Source organism: Bacillus rossius, chromosome 1, assembly GCF_032445375.1.
Source record: "Bacillus rossius redtenbacheri isolate Brsri chromosome 1, Brsri_v3, whole genome shotgun sequence".
Classification (NCBI taxonomy): domain Eukaryota; kingdom Metazoa; phylum Arthropoda; class Insecta; order Phasmatodea; family Bacillidae; genus Bacillus; species Bacillus rossius.
Window position 1 is genome coordinate 295,821,286 of NC_086330.1, and position 14,147 is coordinate 295,835,432.

The 14,147-nt window shown below is 38.7% G+C and overlaps 1 protein-coding gene across 4 annotated transcripts in view; it reads right to left on the reverse strand.

Moving 5' to 3' along the window:
• Positions 1-14,147, reverse strand: part of LOC134527771 (uncharacterized) — a 263,429-nt gene that overhangs the window by 25,642 nt on the left and 223,640 nt on the right. For 3 of the 4 annotated variants that reach the window (XM_063360703.1, XM_063360704.1, XM_063360702.1), the window contains exons 25-27: positions 10,115-10,276; positions 1,072-1,168; positions 43-153 (exon numbers count right to left, since the gene is read on the reverse strand). In XM_063360703.1, the coding sequence (XP_063216773.1) occupies positions 43-153; positions 1,072-1,168; positions 10,115-10,276 (370 nt within the window). The remainder of the gene's footprint in view (positions 1-42; positions 154-1,071; positions 1,169-10,114; positions 10,277-14,147) is intronic. The other variant, XM_063360705.1, reaches the window with a different exon arrangement.

A 14,147-nucleotide genomic window follows, 5' to 3' on the forward strand; every position in this document is an offset into this window, starting at 1 on the left:
GCAAAAAAGGTCACTTTCACACGGCATGACCATGATACTTACGTAAGCCAAACCAGCCACCGTCACCACCAGAGTCTCTGCGTGCCGACTCTATGGCATTCCTCAAGGCGAAGATTAGGGCGGTGGACAGGCAAACAGCAGGCTCACCGGTAGCTGTCATCAGTGAAGTTCAGTTAATTGTGTACACTAAATACTAACGACTTTTTGTGTTGAGACCACCGCATCCATGTGTTACTCAGAGGTGATTAATCGCCCTTGAAGATGGCTTCAACAAGGAATGCCAAAACATCGGGCAATCCATCATCTCTACGGATGCGGTCTCAACCCAGAAGCCAAAATGTAGTAACGTAATCAGACCCTTTCCGCGAGAGCCTACGAACTGAAGAACAAAATATTTCAATCTGTACACGATGTTGGACAGGCCATATAAAAAAAATTCAGATCTAGAATGACAAAACAATAAATGAATTAAATATATATTTGGATTTAGCATTCTGATATAGGCTGTGTTATTGTAGAGAAATGGCACTAGTCTTTACGGCCTCAATTTTCTTTTCATCGTAAAGAATTCGGGTGCACTTGCTTAGTATTTATCTTTGCCGATGTGAAGATGACTGCTCACATTATGATCACCATATAGTGGTAAAAAAAAATTAGATTGTTTTTTTAAATTTTATTTTAAAATTTAAACACAAAAATAATGGGAAAAAATATAATTTTCTTCCTTTCCAACCTACATAATCATAAAACTTAATGGCTAATCTTGGCTCATGTGTAATTTATGTGTCATTGTGTGAATCTTAAGTTAGTGGAGGAACAAACGTCAATAGCGGAAATGGTACAAATACCGAAAAAAGTAAATTAATAATTACATTAAATTAATAGTTATTGTGTTATTTTGAATACAAAACTTAAAATGAAAAAATTAGTTGCCACAAATCCAAACAGTTGAATTTGAATAGAGCCATAGAATAGAGAAAATTATTTTGAAGCTCAATGTGAATGTTAATAACTTATTGAATTTTGATTCTCCCATTTATTCGCTAATGCTCTAAAACTAGGTGCACCTACTTTTAGAGCGCAGAACTCCTACAGGATTGGGCATATTCTTCTGCATCTCCACTCTGAAGTCTACCGGGATGTCTTTGGCTCCAGGAGGCCAGTAGTTCTAAAAAAAAGAAACCAACTTATCTTACCAAAAAAAATGCAAAAATAAATGTACAGTATCACACCCCATGTTGGTTATTTAATTATTATAGCATTACTTTATTTAATAAATATTCCTATAGATTCATTATTACAGATTTTGGTATTTGTGACTTGATTGCTAATTTTGTCACCAGAATTAACAAAATATAATTGTGAGCCGTAAATGGCATATACATGAAAATACAGTAAAACTCATAAGACATTCCAGCATAATACGTTTTCTTGCTTATTAAGTGCACAATATTATTTATTCCCTTGATCTCTTCCATATATGCCTATGTTAATTTTTCCCATTCATAACATTTGCATAATTAGATTCTTCCCGCATATAATGTTCAGTGTTTGTGGGAAAAAATAAAACAATAATATAATGTTTATCTTTAAACTTTAAAACTCTATTTATTGTTAATTAAAAAAAATTACTTATTTTCGAACGATAACCAAATAATTTTAACTTGCACAAGACCGTCGAAACCTGTGCCGTCGCCGCACGCTGTTACAAGTGTATTTTTCGACCAATCATCTGCTTGCATTTTTGTAGACTGAGAGACTGTTCCATCTGCATGCCATTTCCCCTATTCGAGTTATAACACGTGACGAATATGCAGCAATCCATATTTAGCACCAGCCATTACTCGTTTTTAGGTTTGTGATCTTTTTAGATGTGATTTTAAGGTTATCAAGCATAACAAATGCTTCGTATTGTGGCAAACAGTGCATAATGGCATCTACAAGTAGTGGAGGACCCATTAAACGCAAGACTTTATCGTTAAAGAAAAACTGAAAATAATATCAGAAGTTGATGCGAATCCTTTGATACCAAGAGTGAGTATGGCAAAAAAACTCGGAATGCCGCCATATACTTTGAACGGAATCATGATGAAGCGGGACTAACTTTTGGCTACTAATTTTCGTCAAAGTGTAAAAAAAATGAAGACTGGTAAATACGAAGTTGAAATTTTACTCTTGACATGGTTTAAAGAACAGAGGGCACTTGGAATTCCGACGAAAGTCCTAATTTTAAGAGCGAAAGCTGATGTACAAATAACACATAACCTAGGTGTTGAATTTCATGCTTCGAATGGCTGGCTCGACAGATTTGAAGGTGACTTTAGACGGCGCGAGTTTGCCTCGCGAGTCATGACTCGCTCGGTGTAGACGTGTCTAGACCTGCGAAACGCGATGCGCGAGGCAAACTCGCGGTGAGCCGACCGCCAGTCGGTGTCCATTCGCGCATCAAAGAAGACTCAACGTATAGTTGCGCTCTGTGTAAACGTATAGCATTGTTTCGCGTATCATGGACCAGGAGAAAAGCTGTGAACTGATCTAGTATTCAATATTGTGGAATGCTAAGAAGAAGCACTATCACAATCGAAATAAGAGGGAGGACGCGTGGAGAGAAATTAGCGCAACATTACATATGCCTGTTGCAAGCCTGAAGGCTAAAATGATAACTTTAATGGGCACGCACACAAGCGAAAGATGAAGAGCCGCATAACTGGATCAGGTAATAATTAAATATCAGACATGTAGATAAGTAATACGCTGTAACAGTGTTTCTGTTTGCTATATACGTAAGAAGATATTGTTTAAACTGGGCCAAAAAATACGTTACTAATGGAATCATGGTCCTTTGCAGGAAGTGATGAAGTATACGTTTCAAAATGGTTTGCGTTTAAAGAGTTTGACTTTCTATCGGATGACAGCCGAGGGAAACAATGCATACAATGAATGAGGTGAGCAGTGACTAGGTTGTTTAAGAAAAAATGAAGTTAACGCTCTATTCATTGAAAATTTAGTATATAATTGAGGCAATCGTTTTGGTTAAGAGGACATGTCACAAGCAACACACTAAGTCAGTAGAGTCAAAATTAAGCTCAATTTTCAACCAGTAAATGATGTTTACTATATATAGCATACAGCACAATAACAATGGTCCCATTAGTTTTGTGTCATGACATGTCACTCTCAAATAAAAGTAATATAAGTACCTAATGAATATTACAAATTATATTTTTCTTACATTGGTAGTAGATTCCATTACATACTCATGTACACAATTGTTAATGAACAGGAATCTTTTAAACAAAATAAAACAAATTTCATTTTATATTTACAATACTATCTTCAATTAGGTAATTGTATACACGTTTATTATAAATGGAAATTATTTAAATTGTCTAGATACATTGACTGTTATTTGTGAAACGTTCTGCAATAGTCACATTGTTGTTGGCCATGCAATCACTGAAACAGTTGACATCGACGGGGGCTACGCCCCCTAGAGTCCGATATGTTACCACCCTCCTACCCCTCCTTCTTCTGTCTCGGCCGACGTGTGCGTGTGTGCGTGTGTGAACGCCCGGCAAGAGGCAGAGTCGAGCCAGTGCCTCGTCCTCTCCTAATTTATATTTAATTATCATTATTGTATTTATTTAGTTATCCCTGGTGTTGTGTATGTAAGTTTCAGGGCATAATACTTTATTACATTTGTTATCTTTTCAGCAGAAACGCTAACGGGCCGCTACAGACTCAGAATTGCCGAAGCCCATCCAGTTACTGTAACTTTATTTAATTCTTTCTTGTTTAACTTAATTATTACGTGGTTGCGGTTCATGAACCGTTGGGGTAAATGTAAAAGGAGTTTGGTATTTTAATTGGTTTTGTTAAATATGCCACGGCGCGATACGGCTCGGAATAACGGTACTATCCGTCTTGGCGCGCACCGCCATTGCCCTGCCACCCCGGCGGCCATCGCTCACTCCACTCACTCCACTCGCTTCGCATCACCACCTGAGGTAGGACACGCTCTCCGAGGAATTCGACTTCGCTATACTGACCCGGTAATTCTGTTCTGTGCGATTCTTCTTAATCGTTTTCGCTATACTCGGAGCCTACCTCGGGGGTCGGCTGTTTCATTAATTACCTTGTAATCCGTAAGGAGTTCAGAAATCACCACTAACATAACGTCCGACCACGTGGTGGCCGGACAGCCCGTAAACCGATCGCGCCGCAAGGCTTTAAACAGTTTCAACCTATTTTAAGTTCTTTATGTAATGCGCTCAAGCGGTCATTGTATCGTGTAGTTTACACTAAATCACAGCGTTATCGAACTTGTCTCTTTGCGTTTGACCACGCGTGCACTCCAGGTTGGCGTGTGGGACGCCATAAGTTTTGTGGGACGTCATAAGAGCCCACGACGTTAATACATAGTATGCTCGTCGCTGAGAGGGCCCAGGTCAATTATTCTGTAGGCAGTACACGGAGTTCGAGTCATGTCCCCACTTGGGCGACGTCACGTCCAGAGTTAACAGAGTCTCATCCGGGTCTGTGTCCCCTAGACACGGTGGTGCCCTTCTTATTTAACGTCTCTCTAATGCCCCGACAACCCCCGGCGACATCACAGTAAAAGGGGCTGTTACATTTTCTACTTTTGTAGCAAGCACTGACTTTATAAGTATACGTTGTATTCTCTACAAAACGTGTATATTACAGTGGCAAACACATGTAAGGCACGATAGTTATAGCGTCATTTGTTTTAGTACTGATTCTGCCAAGGCAGTGCATCATTTAAAACAAAGTGATCAGCTAAATGGGCACGATTGTTTTTGGCACGATCTGTTTTCTGTGAGGAATATTTCGAATGGGTAATAGGGATGCCATTGGCTGGTCATTTCGCCACCTACCATTGATAGTTTCCCCATCTCTTCTTCATCAAAAGTGCCATGAGGTGTGTAACTTTGGCCAGAACGGTGACGTAGGAAGTTGTGTAAATATATTGTAGCCAGAACAACTAATATGCTGTTTTAGGTGGCAATTGCATAGGCTTTCTGAGAACACGGAATACTGCACTCAGAATTCCGAAAGAATTTTCAGATACACGGTGAGCTCGGGAAAGAAGATAATTGAAGACACGCTCGCGTGAACCGACAGCAGGATTTCCTTCAAATGGTTTCATTGTTTACTCATTTAAAGCGAACGCTTTGTCAGCCAATATCACGTAGGGTACCTCAATAGAATACGGAACACGCAATACTGCAAGCTCTGGAATATTCAACATACATCTTTCCAATTTTACATAGAATTTACTATGCTAGGAAACACCCCCATCTGAGATTCCTCCTTGGCATCCTACATCTGCATACATGAAATTGCAATTTGCATCCACTAACACCATGAGGAAAATACTTAAAAAAACCTTCATAGTTAAAAAAATTCTGTGCCACTACTGAAAGGTGTTTGAATCATGACATGCTTCCCATCCATAGCGGAAACGGTGTGGACAAATGACCATTTTTTAAAAACTCTTTTGCCTTTTGTAGCCACTCTTGTTCAGTTGATGGTACCTGAAAGCATTGCACATTACTATGCATTACCCAAAACATACGACCTATGTGATTTTTGAACGATTTTTGCAATGGGTTCGTATTAGTAACGGAACAATGTTTTTGGACATACACCATTGTGGACGAATGTTGAAATTTTGCAGAAATGCCACATAAAAAAAAGGAAATAAAAATCACACTAAAAAAAGAAAGATAAACAAGACTTGTCTATAGTTTTCTGGTTTTTCTTTCTTTGTTTTTATGTTTTATTTACTTTTATTTGTTTGTGGGTTTTTCTGCAAAATGGCAACATTTTCTCGCAATGGCGTATGTCATAAAACTTTGCTCTGTAACATACGACCTACATACAGAAACACGCTTTCATCAAGAATGTTTATAGATTATCGTGAGAAATATGCAAGTATGCAACGAGCTACTATCACGTTTACTAAACTGTGCGCATTAATCTTGCCACCACCATGACGATTTTACCCTCACTCAAGTGAAATGCTTTAAGCATAATTGCATAAAAATTGTAATATATAATTTCCTTCAATTAATTACTTTCGACCTGTCACCCCTTGTTTCAGGACTCCCTAGGCCAGGGCGAAAACAATCTGATATTTGACGTCAGTGCACCACTTGATGCCTCTATGAATGGCCAACTCACCAGGTTTAGATAACTTCTAATGGCCAGGCGAGTCAGCAGAAGTGTAGTAAAAAACTGAAACGAAACAATGAACATGGGGATATGGACATGCTATATGAAGCTATGAAAGTGCTGCATTCATCAAATCAACTGACTGCAGACCCTTACTACTAGTATGGCCAACACTTGGCCAACGAGTTACGGAAGTACGATCCCCAAACGCTAACCGACGTGAAAAGGGCTATCGCAGATAATTTTTGTTTGAGGCAGATATGGGAAACATTTTTCAATGGTACAGAACACTATCGTCTGAGTGTGCATCTTTAAATCCTCCATATCTCCAACAAGATGCTACTGTATCATCCTCATTACAGAACACAGGAAACACAGACAAGGGCATTGACGTATCAGTTTTACAGGTGTTGTAGGAGGCATAAGGCTTTTGACAATATCCTTAACAGTTAGTCGAAAAGTTTTTGTTTATTTTTTTGGAATTTGAATATGTCAAACAACAGTTAATATTTCTAACTACGTATGACTTTTTCTAAACTTTCTTTACCAAGTCAATATAAACAACAATGTCTTAATAACAGAGAATATGTAACAACGACAATGTTATTATTACTATGCACGTACCTTAACATATTCATTAAGTGCCTTGATTATAGCTGCACACACATTTGGAATGATGTGAGAAATGCTACTTATGGACACTCTGAAAATATACTGTAGACTAGCATACGACTCCCCCGTTGGTAGAAATCTCCGTGAGTTGGCAAGCCTTTCCATCACAGTTATAGCTTCTCTCATGTTCGTATTCATTTTGCCCACATTACGTCCTACTAAATTCGCGAGATCGTCAAAATCCTCGGGCATCATGCGCGTGAAATTTTTGATAGTATCGCATAAGTACTTGTTCACTTGCCAAATCCATCATAAGTCTGTTTCCGTACTGCAATAGTTTGCAAAATATTTCTCGGACCCACCAACGGCGTTTACGTCGACGTTATCTTCTCCTCATAACATGCATTGCAATTACTACAAACGCAGTCGCTGCTCGCGGAATTACTGCAACCGTACAAACTCCCGCCATGACTGTCTCGCGCATCTTGATGGCTCACCCTGCTCTACGTTTACTCGCGCATCTGATTCGCGACTCAATAGAGAATTTGATTCGCGAGGCAGCCTCGCGAATCTGATGAGAGAGGCAAACCTGCGCCGTCTAAAGACACCTTAAGAACATAGAAGGAATTGTCTATATAGAACTCTAAGTGGGGACTCTGAGAGTGTGTGTGAAGATACTGTCCAGAGTTGTATAAACACGAAGTTGCCTGCAATTATAAAGGACTATGAACAAAAAAAAGTATTCAGTGTCGATGCATGTTGTCTGTTTTTTTAACATGCTTCCGGACAAAACTTTTGTTTTAAAAGGTGAATCAAGGCATGGAGGCAAACAAAGTAAGGAACGAGTGACAGTGTTATTGGGTGCCAACATCTATGGCACTGAAAAGTTACCATTGCTGGTCATTGGGAAACAAAAAAAAAACACTGTGTTTTAACAACATAAAGACATTACCATGCAAATATGCAAACAACAAGTCTGCATGGATGACAGGCAGCATTTTTGAAGACTATGTGAGAGCGTTGGATGCTAAGATGGGGTACAAAAATCTGAACATTTTGCTTTTCATGGATCATACCCTGTGTATCCCAAAGAAATATCCAACCTTAGAAATATCCAGAGTGAATTTTTCCCACCAAATTCAACATCCAGGCTACAACCCATGGACCAGGGAATTATAAAAATACTGAATCGGAATTTTTGTAAGCTCCATATTTTACAAAGTATAACAAGAATGATAAGTAATAAATCGAGTGGTTATAAAATCAACATCCTGGACATCATGCATTTTCTTGCTGCTTCATGGGAAATTTAAAATTTGTTTTTATGAAGCAAATGTATTTCCCTTTTAAGAAGTTTTCCCTGTTAAGACGTTTTTAGCATCCAGTCCTTTGAGAAAGTCTTAACAGGTTTTTACTGTAATGATTTTTTATGTAACTTTTACAGCAAAGTTACTTAGTTAAAATCAGCAAACAAAATCTGGAATGGTACAACGGGACATGAAATGCAAGAGAGTTGCTATCATAAATTTAGAGGAATATTATTTCAAATTAACAAAAGGAAGAAATTGAAATATAAAAACACAATCCTTTTAAATCAGCATGGATTTTTTTTTAAATTTAATTAAATACTAAAAGTTAATATGTGATATTTGTGACTGTGATAGTGCAATTTTCTGAAATCAATAAACTCAAAGGAAGTTCTCTGTAAACCTTTTTCTCAACGCTTACTGGAACACTCAGAAGCCTACATGTCTGGAATTCCAATAATGAAACCAAACCAGTTGCGGTTAAATGGTAGGGAGGAAACATATACTATGCGACTTTCCTAGCTTCCATTGGTTTCAGATAGCTTTTGTCCTAATTATACTTGGAGTTACAACATGAATAAACCAGCTGAAGTTTTTTTTCCGTTCACTGCACAAAATGTAACTACCCTAGCTCTGTGTGGTCATAAATTGCTTCTTTTAAATTCCCAAAGGGCAATCACAAACCACATATCTTACCCAGGGTTTTTTTTGGCACAGATGTCACGTGACATAATCACTGGCCATCCTGTCACAAACCAAACAACTCAGCCAGCTTTAGTTGGTCAGTAGAAAGTGGGTGTCTAAATTACTCGACATCCTCTAACAAAACATGTCACTCATCTAGTTGTATTGGAAATCCAGTCACGCAACTTAGTGTGGTTTGTTTACAAATGGCCTTTGGTCTAAATTACTGGAAGTCCTGTCACAAACCTCACGACTCATCCAGCTGCAGTTGGTCCGAAGATGTGTCCTAATTACTGGATGTCCTGTCCCAAACCACTTGTTTTAACTTTACTCTATGTGGTATGAAGATACTAATATATTTGATTCCTGTAACACATGGCTTACCCAGCTGTGGTTGGTCAACAGAAAGCCAGTGTCTGAATTACTGGAAGTCCTTTCACAAACTATATGACTAACTATGTTTCTTTGATGAGCATACAGCTGGTTCAATAATTTCTGAAAGTCTAGTCATTAACCATGTGACTCATCTGGCTGCTGTTGGTCAGCAAATTGCTGGTGTCCGAATTATTTAAAATTCCATTACAAAGCATGTAAATCATCTTTCTGCATGTGTTAAGACGATACCAATGTGTTGATTTTTGGAAGTTCCATTAAAAAACATGAACTCATCCAATTGTAATTAATCAGCAGATGATCGTTGTACTAATTCCTGTACGTTCTTTTCGCATGTGACTCAGCTAAGTGCAGTTTTTCAGGAGATGGCTGATCCCCTAATTACTGGAAGTTCTGTTAAAAAACCCTTATCTTACCCTGCAGCATGTGGTAGGAATATGCTAGTGTCTGGGTTTTTGAAAGTATCATAACAAACCACATGACCAACGGAGATTAGTAATGCCACTAGTGTCCAGGGCTGTCTAGAGATATTTAATGGCTGGGGTTAAATAATCTTATCGGTACATCATCCCATTACTTAATGTACATCACATAAAACCTTCAAACTAAAAAAATCTTAGCACTTTATGTTTTTGGCCATAATTGTAAATGTGATCTCTACTCTTATCGCATACTTTATAAGGTTTACAACAAATTATATAATCAATAGACTTCTAGTTTTCATCCTGCTTTAAGGTTTCACTCACCTGGGCTTCACTGATGCCTGCAGCTATTTTTCCCTACCCCTATACCCACTCTTGAGGCCCGTCACTCAGTATCCTAGTTCCTGTAAGTCTCATCGTGAACTACCTGACTTACCCAGCTGTGCTTGATAAGTAGATGTCAGTGTTGTGATTCCTATTACAAACTACGATGTGACTCACCCAGCTGCGGTTGGTCAGCAGACGGCCGGTGTCCTCGTCGTACTCTATCTCCTCTGATGTGCACAAGCCAAGTCCCATCACGAATGCGCCCTCTATCTGTCCTATGTCAACATTGGGGCTGATGCTCTTCCCTGCATCTTCCAAAATGTCTGCTCTGGCTATCTGTGGACGAGTGCCCAACATTATTTCTGTTCAACAACTTGCATACCTATATCGAGTGAGGTCTCGACGTGGCATGACAATGGAAGTATCTCAAAGGGACCAGAATTCGAATTTCGATCCACCTGTTGTGATTTAGGTTTCTCATATTTGCCTGGAATCACTCCAGGCAATTTTCTAGGAAGGTTGTTTAGTTTAGGTCATGGACGATTCTTTTAACAAGTTTTTACCATGAGTGTGTTTAATGGAGTTGCATTTCTTGTTTATATTTCTCTGCAAATGTTACAAGCGATACTTGTGTTTTACCTATTATTAGGTGTTACAAGTTTAATGGCTGTTTATTGACACAATAGTTGACAAAATTAATGAGGTTTTTTCAATGGAAGGCTCATGGTCCTAAAAGTAATTCGTCTAACAGATTAAAAATGTTATTCAGTGAAGCATCAGCCAAACTAAACTTCTGCACCCCTTTCTGTCTCAATAACTTTTTGGAGCTTCCAACTGCGGAATACTAGGGTTACCACGCGAGTATCACACAAAAAGAAGACTCTGTCCCATTTACACCACTCCAGAGTTAAAGGAGAAACTCCTATACCTGAACCGGATTTGCGTATATTCTGCACAACATTGCCAATGCAAAATTTTATTTAACATGTGCAACAAATCTGACTTTAAACCCTTCATTTGAGGTTGCAGGCAAAATTCATAACAAAACATACCATACTAAAATTACTTAAAAATTGTAGGTACTGTAAAAAAAGTAAGGTAGGTTTTTGAAAAGAGCATTTCAAAAATGATTAATGCTTTATTGTAACTTTATTTTTTACTGATTTTTTCTATTTCACAAATTGTAAACATATTGAAAACTATTATTTTCGAATGCAATAAAACAGACCATAAGATATGTTTCCCAAAAACTTTAAATGTAAACATTTACATAAAAAATAAATTATAAGAAATATATAACAAATAAATACGGTTATGATTACAAAGTATATAAATTATTATCTGCTACTTTAACGTGATTTCTATCACTACAATCTGTCCATGCTTCCATTTCATATTTAAGTTATATTAGGATAAAATACAATAATATTTATATCTACATACGTACGAAAAGCTCCCTTATCCACTACTGCAAGACGTCTTGCTACTAACGTAATTTACAATACTAAAAAAAAAAAAAAAAATACTCTCTTAAAAAATTGTTTACGGTTCTGTGCCCAGGCAAAAATCTTAAGATCGTCATGCGCACTACCAACCAATTTAAAAGGGCCGTGACGTAAATAACTCCGCATTTTATCGTCGCGTTTCCAATGCACGCAAAACTCTCGTTCCAAGTCTTCCACGTCTTTACAATATGTCTACAAGCTTCATACGTGTGTTTCTACACAAAATCCTGACACACATTTTCAGCACAGCAACTTGTCCAGATTTTTGTTTTGTTTTTATTACAGCACTGCCGACCCCGGGATCCAAAAAGCCGTTAAAATAATAAACGTTCGTGGCCACTTTCTTGTCGTCCTTGTTTTTGCCTCTTACCTGAGCACCTTCCCACCATAGCAGCTCTTACGTGCTCCGTACCGCGGTTACACGGGAGTCTGAACTACTTCAGGTGAACATGTTCAGCTGTTGAGTGCGGTTACACACAGTCTGAACATGTTTTGTTCGAGGCCATTTCCCATTTAACTTAAACAGGTTGGCAAAGTAGTTCAGATCGACATATCTTCTACATTAGCCTCTGATTGGTTGTTTAGAATATAAACAGTTCTTTGCAGAAATTCAAGATGGACAGTGTTCCTGGCACAAATCCGAGTAATATTTTACCGAATGCAACAAAAAAAAACAACAGGTAATTATATATATTTTTTAAATTGATCCTTACCTACATTTTATTAAAACTGAGATAGGTACTCTCGCTCAAAAAATAATTTAAAAATATGAGTTTAAAAAAATTTCTGTGCATGTTGTTTGAATTCCCGATTTGTAAAAAAATATTGAGCAATATGAAAACACATTCCATTTCTGCTGATAATACTGTATAAACAAGTGAGAAGATCCCGCGTTTTCTGGATACAAAATAGAGAAGATCAACAACACGGTCATTCGTTAACAGTAAACAATCGGTTTTAGAGCTGAACACACTTTTCAGCAACTACCGTGTAACCGTACACTTTCGCGTTTGTAAACGTGTTTACTTAAACATGTTCACCTGAAGTAGTTCAGGGTCCCGTGTAACCGCGCCCTTAGAGTGTTCTTAGTCACAAGGCACTCTTCTCTCACTCAGTAGTTTCGTGGTATTTTTATCACGTAGTACACCGCATGTCGACGTAACGTTAAAGTAAAATCTAATTCTATGTACCAATATTTCCAAACCCGGTGCCCGAAACACACCTGCAAAGCACGGCGCAACAGCAAGTAGCATGTGTTGCTCGCCGGCCAAGCCATCACATGGCCATTACTGTCTCAGATTCCTGCGGTCAACCACCGCAAACATCACGCCCTCTAACGGCCTTCCCTGAACTCTCAAAGTTCTGTCTCAGACTGTTTGTTATACGAAAGCGTCCATACATTTTTGGTCCATATAAATACGTAGCACAATATTACACCTAAAAAGTTATTAAAAAAAACTTAATCTAAGTTATTGCCCACATTTAATATTTTAAAGCTTACACTTTACCTAATTACTAGTTACAGCTAAAATCTTTCTGGAAGCAGTAATCTTCGCCCAGATCCTATCGGCAAACAAGAATTAAAAATGACATTAAACCTTAACTTAAAATAATTAAAATAAATACAAAAGCACATTAAACTATTATGTAACCGAATAAGTGAATACAAAAAAAATGAATGTCTGAAAAATGTATTACACATTAAGGGGAAGTAATGTGGAGGAAACGCCTGTAGTCGCTGGTTGTTCATTAGACAAAGGGGGGTGGAGGTTGTGTCGCGGAAGAGGGGCGGCAGGGGCGAGTGGAAGGTATGTGGTTGAGGGACTGACCTGTGGTATTTGTGGATCGGGTATTGGAATGGTTGGCATGACAGTTGTTTGTGCCCTTATTTCTGTCGAGGTGGATGTGACTGGCTGTGCTGAGGGTGTGATTGGGATGCTAAAAGCCAAGGGGGAGGGGTGACGTTCAGGGGTGGTTTGAAGTGATGAGAAGGGGGATGTGAATTGATGGTATGGATTGAAAATGGCTCCTGAGGTGGGTGGAAAACACACGGATTGGTAAGGGTATGTGGAGTATTCTGGAGGAGGTCTGGTGTAAGTGACCTTGGTAACTGTCTGCGGTATTGGTCTGATGACCGTCCCGGGTGGAAACCACACGTGGGTGGATGGCTGACTGACAGTAGTGAATGTGGGTGGACTAGGAAGTTGATTTGTGGAAAATGAAACTGGAAAACGTGATGCAGGGAGGAGTGGAGGGGAGACTGGTGATGAAGCGCCCTGAGTGGTCTGTGTTTGTGCTCGTTGTGTGTCAGTTTTAATCTCTTCGAGGGGTGGTGTGTTCACTTCAGACCTTTGTGTCTGGATGTCGGGAACTAACCCAGTCGCCTCGAGGCTTGTGTTTTGTAGAGCATTGAGTCTAGTTCTCAACTTGAATCGGAGATTAGGGATCTGCTGACGACATTTGTCTATTTCCTTTTGATAAACCCCATTTAGTTTGCCTCTTGACAATATTACCAGGTTGGCTAGCCTGCTGGCAACGTGATCGAGTCGGGCGATCATTCTTAGTATGTGGGGTTTGTTTGTTTCGGTGGACACTACATTTGCAAATGCTGCAATATCTTGGAATTTACTGGTGGTGACAGTAAATTCACTAAGAGGGTCTAAGTTCAAATTTAGAAGTGAGTGTTGTGTTTGTGGTTGGCA